This window comes from Lactuca serriola, chromosome 3, assembly GCF_051521515.1.
Source record: "Lactuca serriola cultivar US96UC23 chromosome 3, Lser_US96UC23_V15, whole genome shotgun sequence".
NCBI lineage: Eukaryota > Viridiplantae > Streptophyta > Magnoliopsida > Asterales > Asteraceae > Lactuca > Lactuca serriola.
In genome coordinates, this window is record NC_136410.1 from 176,641,382 (window position 1) to 176,655,380 (window position 13,999).

At 35.3% G+C, this 13,999-nt stretch overlaps 1 protein-coding gene across 1 annotated transcript; it reads right to left on the bottom strand.

Annotated features, from left to right (window-relative positions):
* Positions 1-8,362: 8,362 nt before the first annotated feature.
* Positions 8,363-12,673, bottom strand: LOC145093400 (xyloglucan glycosyltransferase 4-like). Its single transcript, XM_079031520.1, has 4 exons — positions 11,766-12,673; positions 10,993-11,301; positions 10,106-10,510; positions 8,363-9,331 (listed from the first exon to the last, which is right to left on the bottom strand). Exons 1-4 carry the CDS (start codon positions 12,414-12,416, stop codon positions 8,693-8,695), a joined length of 2,004 nt encoding a protein of 667 aa, XP_078887646.1. The 5' UTR covers positions 12,417-12,673; the 3' UTR covers positions 8,363-8,692.
* Positions 12,674-13,999: the final 1,326 nt, after the last annotated feature.

The window sequence follows — 13,999 nt, forward strand, 5'->3', positions numbered from 1 at the left end:
GTTTGTGACTCCATTAGAGGTGCAGCACTTGAGGCACTAAGCTTTTGAAGCCAATCAAAGCAAGGAATTGATTGTTATTGCTATATAACAATCAAAGGTAATTCTCTAAACCCTAATTCAGTTTATTATATGTTAAATCTAGGGTTTATAGCTTTGATATTCAATTGCATGTTGATTAGACAAACTAGATCCAAAAGCTATTAGGGTTTGCATGTACACCATAGGATTGATGTTTTGCTTAAAACCCATCAATAATATCTATCACACAAGTATCAAGGTTGCCCCTTTTGAGGCCTTATATGGTCGCAAATACAGATCGCTGCTATGTTGGGCTGAGGTGCGTGACACCCAACTAGCAAAAAGACAATCACTAGACAACACTCTCACAGGACCAGAAATCATTTGAGAGACTACAGAAAAGATAGTCCCAATCAAAGCTCGACTTCAAGCATCGCGAGACCGACAAAAGAGCTATGTTGACAAATGGCGAAAGCCTATAGAATTCCAAGTCAGAGATCGAGTACTACTAAAGGTTTTTCCCTGGAAAGGGATGATCCGTTTTGGGAAGCAGGGGAAACTAAACCCACTATATATTGGACCATTCGAGATTCTTGCCCGAATTGGTCCAGTGGCTTATAAGTTGCAGCTACATACGGAGCTCAGCAATGTACACCCCGTGTTCCACATCTCGAATTTAAAGAAGTTCTTATCAGATGAAACCCTTGTAGTTCCTCTAGAAGAAATCGAAATAAACGAGAATCTCCTATTCATCGAAGAACCGGTCGCGATTTTGGATAAGGAAGTGAAGCGTACCTAAAAGAGCCGCATTTGGATTGTGAAGGCTCGATGGAACGCTAAGCGTTGACCGGAATTCACATGGGAACGTGAAGACCAGATGAAGCAGAAGTACCCTCACTTATTCTTTTATTCATGATCCTACCTTTCCAAAGAATTTTCGGACGAAATTCCCTCTAACGGGGGGATGATGTCACAACTAGCATTTTAGCTAGAAAATTCTATTTTCATGTAAACAACAACTACTGTAAGACTTGTATTCTAAGTGAATATCATACTATATTCTAAATGAAACCATTCATTTGAATCCAAACTCTTGATTGAAGTTCAAAACCTAATACAATACATCTCATATGTTCAAATATGGATTGAAAACCCTAAAAATCCCGGTTCAAGATTATTATGGGCTACGATTCTCTTACTGGGCCTAATGGGCTAATCAACTCTCAATTTGATTATGTTGGGCCAAGGAACCCTATTTGGGCTCCAATTTGACCCACATCCATGAAACTAAAGCATTTTGGATCATGGGGGCCTAGAATGATTCATCTCATCTCTAATGGGCCATGATGGGCCATAAATGGTTTCATAAGCCCTAATGGTCCGTAAACTATCTTCTTAGGCTTCATTGGGCCGTGAACCCTCATAAGGGCCCAATGGGCCGAGAACCATCCACTTGGACCTCATAATATTGAAACCAAGCAACTAAGGCCCAAAAATTTTCTTCTATCTTTTCCTTTCTCCAAAATCTCGGCCCATATAAATATATATATAAAAAAAGAGGAAAAGATAAGATAGTGATTAATGTGTTGACACCTCACTAATAACCATCAAGTATCAATGTATTATTTACCATATATCCATGCACCTAATCTAGAACCCTCCATGCAAAAACCACCTTGCCCTCCTTCTTCTTCTTCTAGTCTCGGCTGAAATCCCCACCTCACCACCATAACTTTTACTTTCAAACTCACCCAAGAATTCTCTCTAGAGCTCTCAAGTACTCCCCTTTCCTCCTCAAAATTTCATGAGTTTGTGTGTGTGTGTGTGTGTCTCAAGATTTTTCATCAAGGTTTCAACCTCTTGGTAAGTTATCATCTTAAACAAGTTGTTACCTTCCATTTTAATGCTAAGAACTCTTTCTTACAATAGCTTCATTTCATGTTCTAACTTCCTAGAATCATCTAGGTTCGAAAACTTCTTCCAATGAAGCACTTTAGGCCGAAAACATCTCCAATCTCCTTCCAAAAACCAATCCAAACCTCAATGTGAGTTCATACCCCCCTTGTTTTCGGTTTTACTATGTTTTAGGGGAGAATACAAGTTGCCTATGTGATAGATCTATGTATGTGTGCCTATTTATGTGTGTTTTCTAAGTTATATGTTGTGAATATGTGAAGAAACTTCATAAATATCGAAAACTCTATCAAAACTTGATAATATTTGTAACTACAACACTTTATGAACCTTACCATAAAGATGAAGGTGTTAAACATGTTAAAAATGTTGAAAAACTAAACAAAATCTTGATAAGGGACCATTTTTGACAAATAAACAAAAATATGAAGCTTTTATGACATTCATGGTTTTAAAAAGGACCAAAAGAGTAAATTTTTCACAAAATGGGCTTAAATTGGGCCGTCACAGTTTTATTGGGCCAAAATTGGAAGAATTATGACTTTTGTGGATTAGATTGTCATTATAAACAAATTTGAGCCAAAATTTTTGTTTTCCGGTTAAAAAGGACTGAAAATGCCAATTTTATTAAATTGGGCCGAAAATGTAAACTTTTATTAAATTGGGCCGAAAATGTAAACTTTTATTAGATTGGGCTGAAAATGTCATATTTAACAAAAGTGGGCTAAAAATGTCATTTTATTGGAAATAAGCCCATAAATGTAAACTTTTGGTTTTAAGGGACCTAAAGTGTCAACTTTACCAAAAATGTGCCTAATTTGTAAATTTTCGACTTAATGGGCCAAAAATGTCATCATTACAAAAAGTGGACTTTTTATGTAATTTTGGAAAACAATCGAACTAAAACAAACAATGTAATAACAAACGAACTTAATACATCGATTACATGTTTGTTTGGGCCTAATACTTACATTTTATGTTTATTGGGCCTTAGCGGTTCATTTACATGCTTATTGGGCCTGGAAATAACTTACGTGTTTAGGGGGCCTTAGTGGTCCTTTTTCATGTCTTTTTGGGCCTCATACATTCACATACATACTTGTTGGGCTTTGCAAACATTAAATGTAGACGGAAACATTATTCACAACGTAATACAATATTCGCATAAACTCAGTTAAGGATCTAGTGAGACATGTCGGTTGGCACCTCTCGAGTGTACAATCCTAGCTTGTAGTTATAACCGGAGTCTCTTGGAGGGAGAGTGAGAGTTTATGTATAGATTTATACAAGGTGACACCCCGCACCTGAGCTATTCGCTACAGTTAGACTAGGCCAGTCTAGGGTGACAAACCTTACCTTCAACAAGCCGATGCCTGAAAACGCCATGACAGGTGAATTAGTCATTATCAAGTATGGTTGTAACGACTCACATAGAGATTAACTCCATCATTATTTTACGGAATACATATAAAATCTTGTTGATATGAAAACATACATACACTGATATTCGTCCTTAGGGTTTGAGACCACGACACTTTTATAAACAGAAAATATCGGATTTTTTGGGGAAACATACAGTTAAACAATACCTTCTACTTACAACAGAAATACAGGATCTTTTCCGGATTACATTTTTATATACATACCAAAAACAGAAAACACACATGCATTAGTACTTGATTTTGACACGTCACATTCAAACCATTTTTCAGAAAATATCGGATTTTCTGGCGTTGTACGAACAATACAAAACTTTTCATTCAAACATGCTTATGAACTCAACAACATTATATATGTTGACATTTTCAAAATAACTTGTATTCTCAGCGAATCGTTAAGCGGAAAGGTCGACAAGAACATGTGAAATTTGTCATATTTTGTTTCCATCATATTGAATATTTTGGTATGTAATTTATGATACTGTACTTGATGTAAACAATGATGGTTGTATTTTGATATGTATGATGATGGTGTTGTCTTGTTTCAATTATATACATTGTGATGATATTACAAGATGAAGCCACCCAAGCCCCTGGACCTTTCCGCCGTTTGGTTCGGGGGTGTGACACTGTCAACCCTTTTCTAGAATGTTTCTGATGTTTCTCATATGGATGAGCATAGGCGGGTACCCGCTCTAATTTTCTGGAACCGGAACCGGAACCAGAACCGACGGTTCTTGGTATATTGGAACCGGAATCGGAACCGTTGGGACCGGTTACGGTTCCGGTTCCGGGTACCCGGTTTTTTTAAGCTTTTTTAGTTTTTTTTTTCTTTTCATTTGAAAAATATGTATGTCTGTTACAAAGCTGTAAACAAAAATAAAATTATAGATAATTTTTCAATGAATAATACTTGTATTCTCAAAAAGTTAAGCACGTTACAAACCAAAAAATTATAGCTACGGACAATTAGTCAATTTCGTTTAGTAATATTAAATGGTAATTTTACAATACTAACTAAAACAAAACAAAATCAAATTCGTTTAATAATATTAAATGGTAATGTTAAAGTACTAATTAAAACAAAACATACCTACTATTATATATATATATATATATATATATATATATATATTGGTTCCGATAGTTACCCGGCGGGTAGCGGTTCCAAAAAAATAAGGAACAGAACTGGAACCACTTAAGGCGGTTCCGGTTTCGGAACCGGCGGTTCTGGTTCCGAAAACAGATAACCGATTCCGATGCTCACCCCTAGTTTCTCATGGTAAATTTTGCATCCTCGCAGCTTATAGGAAAAGTTGAATGGGGAAACGATCATTTTGATCGATGGATCCTCTCACAAAATTTGTATATTCGAAGTTGATGATGATTGGGTTCCTTTTAAACCATTCACTGGTGGGTCGTCTCAGGAGGATTTAGAGGAAAATGAAGATGAAGAAAAAGGTATCTCAGACACTTTCGAAGACGATGAGATGCAACTGCAAGATGGAGAAATTGCTCCCGAAGAGGCTTCGGTGGAGGTGATGGTTCCCGGTTCAATGCATGAGGGAGGTACGGAGTCTCATGGTACTCCCAAAGTCGGTGCATGTGTGTGTGTGTGTGTGGGGGGGGGGGGGGGGGGGGGGGAAGTGGATGTTGCCTGCGTCTCTTTCCAATGTGGATTTTAATAATTTAAAATTAAATAGTGATGGTAAATTTAATTTTGCAACTCTCCCGTTATTTCAAAATCCGACTTGTCTGGTAGACTCGATCCGGTAGAGGAGGACTATGGGCCTCGTGTTCTTGGGCCTGATAACAACCCAAACCTTTTAAGTGGCAGAAGTAGCCCAAAATTTGGGCATGGGGATTCTGGACTTAAAAGGCGACGATTTAAAAAGAAGAAAAATAAAAGTGTTCAAAGTCAAAAAGTTACATTAACAGGGATCAACGGCGGTGGTGTTATCTTCAAGTCCTCATGAATCTGATGTCTTTGAATATAAGGGGAATGGGTCTGATTGAGCCCTTCAAATTTGATTGGCTCAAAAGGCTAAAAGTGGAAAACAATACTCGTTTTGTGCTATTCAGGAATCTCGACTGTCTTCTCTTCCTAATAACATTGGAGACTGGTGGGGTAACTTTGAGTTGGAAATTGGGTTTTTGGTTGGGATTTTTAATGCCATGAGATGACCTAAAGAACGCTTTAACTCGAATTTTTATACTAAAATCGCTGTTGAGTTTAACAAATTCATTTTGATGCAGGATAGATAGATTTTGAACATGGATGGCAAAAAAATTCATGTTCTTCTGTGATGATGGCGTTAAAATGAGTAAATTGGATCGCATTCTTGTCTATTCCAATTTTATGGCAGTCTTTCCCTCTTCTTCTGTTCTTGCCCTTCCGCGAGAATATTCAGACCACTGTCCGATTCTTCTTAGAACTTCTATCATGAATTTTAGTGCCCATCCATTTCGGTTTTTCAATTCCTGGATTCATCGTGATGGACTTGAGCTTTTAAACTTCGATACGTCAAAGGTAGAGATGGAAAAGGAAAACATCTTATTTGATTTGAAAAGAAAAGTTGATGAAATTGAGTTGGAGGCTGAAAACATGAGACTCTCAGACTCAGAAATTGAGTTCAGGAGGGATTCCAAGCAAAAAAAGAAATTGGAATTGGAAAAACTAAAAAAAATCGATTTGATCTAGAAATCTCGTGCTAAATGGATTAGTGATGGGGATGAAAATTCCAAATTTTTCCACAACTATATCAAAATTAAAAACAGAAGAAGTAACATTTCAGGGCTTGTGATTAATGGGCAATGGGTAAACGCATCCTGATCGCAGTGAGAAAGTCCCCAGTCAGGACGGGTTCTCGTTCAAATTCTTCAAGTATTTCTGGCTTATCTTACAAGACGACATTATGAAATATGGATGTCTCTCTAGAGGTAGAAGCTCCTCCTTCATCTCTCTCATTCCAAAAATTAAAGATCCCATTACTCTAAATGACTTTCGATTAGTCTTATGGGAAGTATTTACAAAATTATTTTCAAATCCCTTGCTTTTAGACTTAAAAGAGTTATCGGTTTGGTGATAGACAGGGACGTAGCCAGTATAGGACAAGAGTGGGCCTTGGCCCACCCACACAAAATTAAGGTTATATATAGTATGTAGAATATATATTTTTATTAAATAAAAGAAATTAGGGTTGTGATATGGTATATTCCATTCAAAACATGAAATTAGTAGAAGAGAATATATTGTTGTATATTTCAATTAGACTTCATTTTAGATTATTTTAATGATGTAAGATAACATCATATGCAACTTAAAATAAATAGTTTAGTTAAGAATGCATATATAGTTACATTTTATTATCGTTTGAAGAATTTTGCCACTCGTTCATATTTTATATATTATTTGGCATACCGTAAAACAAAATGCTTGCTACGCCATCGGTGATAGATGAGGTTCAAACCAGTTTCATAGAAGGTAGGAGCATTCTTGGTGGTCCTTTGATTATTAACGAGATTTATACGTGGGCAAAGCAGAATAAAAATAAATTATTCATTTTCAAAGTTGATTTTAACAAGACTTTTGATTCTATAAATCAGAATTATCTCAAATCAGTTATGAACCAAATGGGGGTGGGAGATAATTGGATCTTTTGGATAAAGGGATGTCTCTCTTCCTCTAGAGCTTCGGTTCTCATCAATGGCTCGGTTACAAAGGAATTTCCTATTACAAAAGGTGTTCGGCAAGGAGGCCCTCTTTCCACGTTTTTATTCATTATTGTCATGGAGGATTTAAATATTGCAATGAGAACTACATGTCAAAAAAACTTTTCCAAGGAGTTAAAATTCCTATAGGCAGACCCGCGATTTCTCATTTATTTTATGCCGATGATGCTCTTTTTGTTGGGACTTGGGTGAGTTCAAATTTTTCTAATTTGGCTAGAGTTCTTAAATGCTTTCATATCGCTTCCGGGTTAAATGTTAATTTTCACAAGTCAAAGGTTTTCGGTATTGAAGTTTTTAGCAATGAAGTGTCAAGTTGTGCACGGAATCTTGGATGTGAAGCGGCTTGGAATGCCAAATATCTTTCTTTTGGAGGGCGACTAACTCTCGTTAAATCATTCATTGGAAGCCTCCGTGTGTTCTTTTTTTTTTTTCTCTTTTCAAGGCCCCTAAATCTGTCACTATGCATCTTGAGAATCTTCGTAGGCGTTTTTGGGCCCATGGATCAAAGTGGGCTTGGGGGGGGGGGGGGGGGGGGGGGGGGGGTGTTCTCTTATTTCATTGAATGGAGCTCTTCTGACTAAAGCGATATGAATATTTAAAAATGAGGATAATTCCTTATGGAGGCAGGTCGTATGTGGCATTCACAACTCATCCAAAAAATCGATCGTCTCCGTGGCGAAAAACACACTTCCCGGAACCTGTCGCGAAGGTAATCTCATCGATTGAAGAAATTAGGGTTGACTTTTATTCTGTGTTTCAAATTCAAGTGGGTAGACAACAATACTCTTTTTTGGTTAGATAATTGGCCAGGTAATGGTACGTTTTGCTTCTCAATTTCCGCCTCTTTTTGCATTGGATAAAAGAAAGCCGTGCTCTATTGCAGAGAGAATAATCGACAACAATCTTAATGGGGCTTGGAAAAGAATTCCCAACATTATTGAAGAAGTCACGGTGATGCATGAATTAAGGGGGTTCACGAGCTCAAATTCGTTAACCGGTGAGTTGGATGTTTGGAAATCGAGAATTTCTAATGATGGGAGGTTTTATGTTAGCGATGTGCAGGCTCTAATTGATTCAAAGATGGTGATCTCGTCACCCAACCCAACCGTTTGGCTTAAATTGGCCCCGGTGAAGGTTATATGTTTTGTGTGGAGGGCGTGTGTTAGTAGAATCCCATCGGCTATGACGACTTTAACATGTTGATTTTTTTGTTGAACACAAGTTTGTTGATACGACTTTAACAAACCACAAAAGCAAAGTGAGAAGTTGTATAGATATTTTATTATCCGATTACTAAAAACATTTGAATTAAATATATATAAATTACACGTGAAAATGTATAGAGCTCGCTCCAAATTGGTTCCTCGAGCCCAAGTATTAGGTGTTAATCACCCAATTAAATCATCTCAATCCAATTCGGACTAATTATACAATAACACCAACAAAAAAATATCAACTCTAATATCAAGTCTCAAGTATCATCCTATATTCACCGGTCCAAGTCCCATTAAATCGACCCGACCCGGCCCGGACCCAAATCCCGCATTATTAGCAGGAACCACCGCCGCCGCCAACATCTCCGGCCACAATTACGCCACTTGTTCACCGATCAAATCCAACCCCACAACAAGAAACGAAAGCCCTTGAAACAACAAGAAGTAGAAATGGATTCCATGGGCCGATAAAAGACTTCTCGTAGCCGCCGTTAACAGAAGAAACGCGAGCGCGAGTTCTTTTCTGTAGATCCGATTCTTCTTCTTCGGCTCCACCGGAGCTTCTTGTTCTTTAAGTTTTCCAAGCATCTCGAGGCCGGATTCCGAGAGTCTTCTCTGGATCTTGTCTTCGTTGAAACTCTTTGATTCCCGCTCTGCGAAGGCTAGTAGGTCCGATTCCGATGATCGGCCGGTTTTCTTCGTGACCACCCATTCGTAGGCGCTTCCGAGCTGGAACAGACCGGAAACCATGGCGTTGAATTTGGTGACAGACATTGTGTTTTCGAATAGCAAGTATGGCATTAAGAACGGGAATGCTTTTGGAGCTGGAAGGATGTTTAAGATCGACATGGTTACTGGTACGTAACATATCACCCAAATCGGCAATTCAGCTTCTGGTATGAACATCGTTAATGGAAGGATCACGCAAAACAGGGTAAACGAGTAGAAAGGTAGAATCAGCTTTCTCAAAAGAAAGAACAAGAATATCAAATTCGCCTTTTTCCACTTGGATATCTGCAAAACAAAGAATACGAATATTAGGCCCCAAATTCATTATTAAACCTATTTGTTACTGCAACCTAAAAAGTTGGACCAACACAAAAAGACATAAATGCCCTTGATTACACACCATACTAAATTACTAATTTCTTTCAATAAGACCCAAAAACATAGAACTAGGTGTGTCATACACTCTTTATGTATAAAACTGGTGAATGTCTTCTCACATGGACAATCTCTAGTGTCATACCAATAACTCTTTATATCTAACATGTTATCTTTTAAAGGTGTTCAAAATTTTTATAGATTTTATTAATATAATGTTAGACATCGATTTTGAAGATATTATCAGTGATTTTGCATCTCAAAAAGTCAGAAGAAGTATTTTTCTTTAAATATATGAATTTTTATAATCGAAAATATTATATTTAAAAGCTAGTATAAGTATTTTTTTTTTTCGGTTATTGAGTTAATATAGAAACAGTTGATGAAATTTATGTATTTTAAATGCATTTTTTTCTCTTACGTCCTAGGTCCAAAATGTGTTTGGAACGATCCTGACTATAGACAGTTTCATCTGTCTTTACTCAATTACAAAACATGGTATTATCCAAAGTCTGTTTGGAACGACCCTCATTATAGACAGTTTCATCTGTCATTACTCTACTACAAAACATGGTATCAGAGTCGGCTAGACGCAATTTTATTTGTCTCTACTCTACTGCAAAACATGGTATCAGAGCAAGAGCAAGCTAGACACAGTGCAAAAGGAAAGAGACAAAGACAAACCTTGGACTTGAGGATTGCGGGGAGGCAAAGTCTAAAGAGTTGCATAGGACCCGAATGCCATCGATGTTGTTGTTTCTTGTAAGCTTCATAAGATTCAGGCAATTCACAAAGGACTTTGACATCATTAAGATAAATAAATTTCCACCCGTTTAAATGTGCACGAACCGCAATGTCCATGTCTTCAACTGTCGTTCTTTCGAGCCACCCACCGGATTCTTCCAAAGCCTTGATCCGCCACACGCCAGCTGTCCCATTGAACCCAAAGAAACTTAGAAAATGACTATTCACTTGTTGTTCAACCTCAAAATGGAAGCACAAATTTATGTTTTGTAGCCTTGTGAGTAAATTCTCATCTTTGTTCACAAATGACCACCTTGCTTGAACTAGACCCACATCCGGTTTTCCCTGAAATTATCACCCATCAAAAAAGTTAGCAAAATTGAACACTTTTTTTAAAATAGTACACAGAAATATTCTTGCATAAAGTGATTTAAAAAGTTGTAAGAATACGAATACATATTGTGCGAAACCCTAATTGACACATTTTTTCGGTAAACTCGACACCTTTATAACAACAAGACTTTCTAAATGGTAAGATGACCCGTTTGACCCATTTGAACCAAAATCAACCCGTTTTTAAGTAAACGGGTTAAAATTTACGCGTTTTAATATTCTTGGTCATTAGAAAGAGAAAATAGTTGCTATAAATAGTAAGAGTACCCATTCAACCGATTCGAATCATTTTTTATTAACTTTTAGAAATAAAAAATTACACAAACCGACCGATTTTAAGTGATTGGGTCGAAGTTGTTGCCTTTTAAATTTCTTGATCACATAAAAAAGGGAAAACTTTCTATAAATAGTAAGAGTGATTGAGTTCTTGTTACCTGAAAGTGAGGAACTGTGAGTTGAAGGAAATCTGGATTTGGCTGAAAATCTGCATCCAAAATTGCAACGAATTCGTAATTTTTTACATAATCACAAGACATAGCTGAGTGAAGGTTTCCAGCTTTGTAGCCTGTTCTTATGAATCTATGTCTGTAAATTATGTTAACTCCTTTTTCACTCCATATATTCACTTCATTTCTGATCAAAATCTGTAAAAGTTCATCACTTGAATCATCCAAAACTTGAATCAAGATTCTGTCTTTTGGCCAATCCAGTTGACAAGCAGATGCAATCGATTGTTGATACACCTTCAATTAAAAACAAAAAAAAAAATCCACCGAAAATTAGCTTAGTATGATATTGAAATAATGATTTATTTTTTAATAAAGTGTAGGTGTTTGGATGTGCGCTGTAATATAATAATAATAATAATAATAATATTGAATAATTGGAATCATATAACGTGGGTGCAATGTTTTAAAGTGTAATTATTTATATCGTCGTTATCTGAGGGGTATATGAGTAATTTAACTGAATATTTAAACCTTATTTGAAAAATAATCATAAATTACCCGAACATTGCAATCCAAACATATAATCTTTTTCAAAATATATGTCCAAACATCATAGAATTTGTAGCCATTTTGAAAAAAAAAAATGACCATTTTAAATTGATCTATTTATGTAAATGGGTAGAAATTTACTGAGTGTAAATAGTAATAAATAGTTAAACACATGAAAGATGAATGAGAAATTGGGATTGATTTGTTACCTCTCTTTCATTGCACATGGGGATCTGAACAAGAACCATGGGGAAACTGGAAGCATCTTCGATGTCATAAGCTTCGCCATCAATTGTCGGTTTTATGTTCCTGAACTTGATCCAAAAACACCCAAGTCCCAGTATGAATCGATCAAGCGATTGAATCATGAAAAGAACAACACAGAATTGAGATAGCATCATAATCGAGGGAGCAATATATTCAGCTCTGAATGATACCCAACCCATATACGACCAATGAAACAGTCCCATGACTTCTGTGGGGTGGAATTCATGAATGAAATTCAAATCCCAGTTCTGAAAATAAGCAACGAATTCGATACACAAAGAAATAATCGAAATGGCAAGAAAAACTCTGATGAATCTGTAGATTAATCGTTCTTTGTATTGAACTTCATCTCTTCCATTATCTGCTAACGCAATTCGTTTTTTCACAGAAACCAAAGTTTTCGAAAACCCCATTGCGATCCATGGAAAGAAAGAAAGTACTCTATGAGCTTTTAGCAAAAGCGTCCATGAAAACTGCTTTGTGCTTGCTGTTTTCTGCTTTTCGAGAAACACAGATGTGTCTGAATCATTAACTTCCACCAACGAAATATTGCTTGATTTGTCTATTGTGACTACCACAGAGCTTGGTGCCATTGGATTTAAGAGCCAAAATTGATCAGAACCCCCAAGAAATGAAAAAATCGAAAAGGGGGTTTAGGGTTAGTGAAATTGGGAACTCATGAATGAAGCTTTTCGTGGTCAATTTGGATCTTGGAAGTGGAAATCGGAAATCGTAAATTGGAAATTGGAAATTGGAAATTGGAAAAGGGGAAATCGTTTTCTGAGAGAGGAATTGAAGGGTTAGTGAAGCCTTGCGAGTTTAATTGTGGAAGTGTGTATTAATAATAATGTTAGATGAATGTGACAAAGGAAGATGGCATCAAATTTTGGTCAACTCAGTGTGTTCTCAATCAGATGTGCTGTAAACATAAGATGTAAATACACGTCTTCCAATTATTCTTCTATAAAAGTTTTTTTTTTTTTTTTTTTCCTTATTCAAATTCTGGAATATTTTGAATCTGAGTTACTAATAAAATATTTAAGTTAATTTATAGTTGTTCTGGATTCGAGATTTATAATTGATGTCAAATTAGTAACATTTAAAAACATTTAAAATGGTGTGTGAACAATTTCAGAAATAATAATATTATGTGAAGAGGAACGATTTTAATTATTGATTTAAATTTACAAACAATAATATTGTGAAAAACTTCAACAAGTTAGATGTAAAATATAAACAAAAAAAGAAATTGTTTGAATGTGAATAAAACCAGTAGTTTATTGCCCTCATCGGTCATAAGGGTAAAATATGAACAGTTTTAATAGTTCAGTGACAAATAGAAAATGAAAAAAAAATTAGTGACTAAATGTAAACAAATTTGAAAGTTCGTTTCCCTTTCAAAAAAGTTCAAGAACTAAATGTGAATAAACTTTTCTTTTGTATTATGGTTTAGCAAATTATGTATTTTTATTGAATTTTAACAACATTTGTTGATGAAGAAATTTATGGAAAAAAAAAACAAAACAAAACACCGAAAAATGTATAAAAACGAAAAACGAAACCAACGTTATATGTATAAGTTTTATGTTATGAAACTATGTAATATTATATGTATAAAAATTATCATGTATGAATTTTGTGTTATAAAATTATGCAACATATAAATTGGTATACATTAAACCATAAATATTGTCTATAAAAAATTACATACATACATTGATACATTATATATTTTGTTATACTCCATGTATTAAGATACATCATATTAGTATATTTACTATTAAAAAGGGTATTGAAAATGAAAGTCAAGTTGTTTGGAATTTAGACATTTTTAATTTATCCGGACAATTGATTTATATTCGAGATTGTATTTTCTGAAAAAGTTTGAATAATTATTGAAATTTATGATTATTTAACTAGACATATAGAGTAAAGTAAAAACGTTAACATGTTTCATGAAGTGTTGCGCCCAAACCACTCCATCCATATTTCCTTAAAAAAATATTTTTTTTTAGAAAAAAATAGCTATATATTCAACAATTAAAACGACGCTATTTTTTTTCTTTCAAAGAAGTCACTCATAATTTTAAAAGGTTTTAGAAAAAACAATTCATATTTAAATAACTATTAAAAAAATAAAGTTTTTAATTTTTTTTCTTCAGAATACAACGTAATT

Bases quoted from the DNA above. Each gene is read 5' to 3' on its own strand.
- LOC145093400 (XM_079031520.1), bottom strand. From the start codon at position 12,416: ATGGCACCAAGCTCTGTGGTAGTCACAATAGACAAATCAAGCAATATT. The intron at 11,302-11,765 runs GTAACAAATCAA...TTTTAATTGAAG, and splicing joins CCATGTGCAATGAAAGAGAG to GTGTATCAACAATCGATTGC. The intron at 9,332-10,105 runs GTTTGTCTTTGT...TTTGTTTTGCAG, and splicing joins CCGCAATCCTCAAGTCCAAG to ATATCCAAGTGGAAAAAGGC.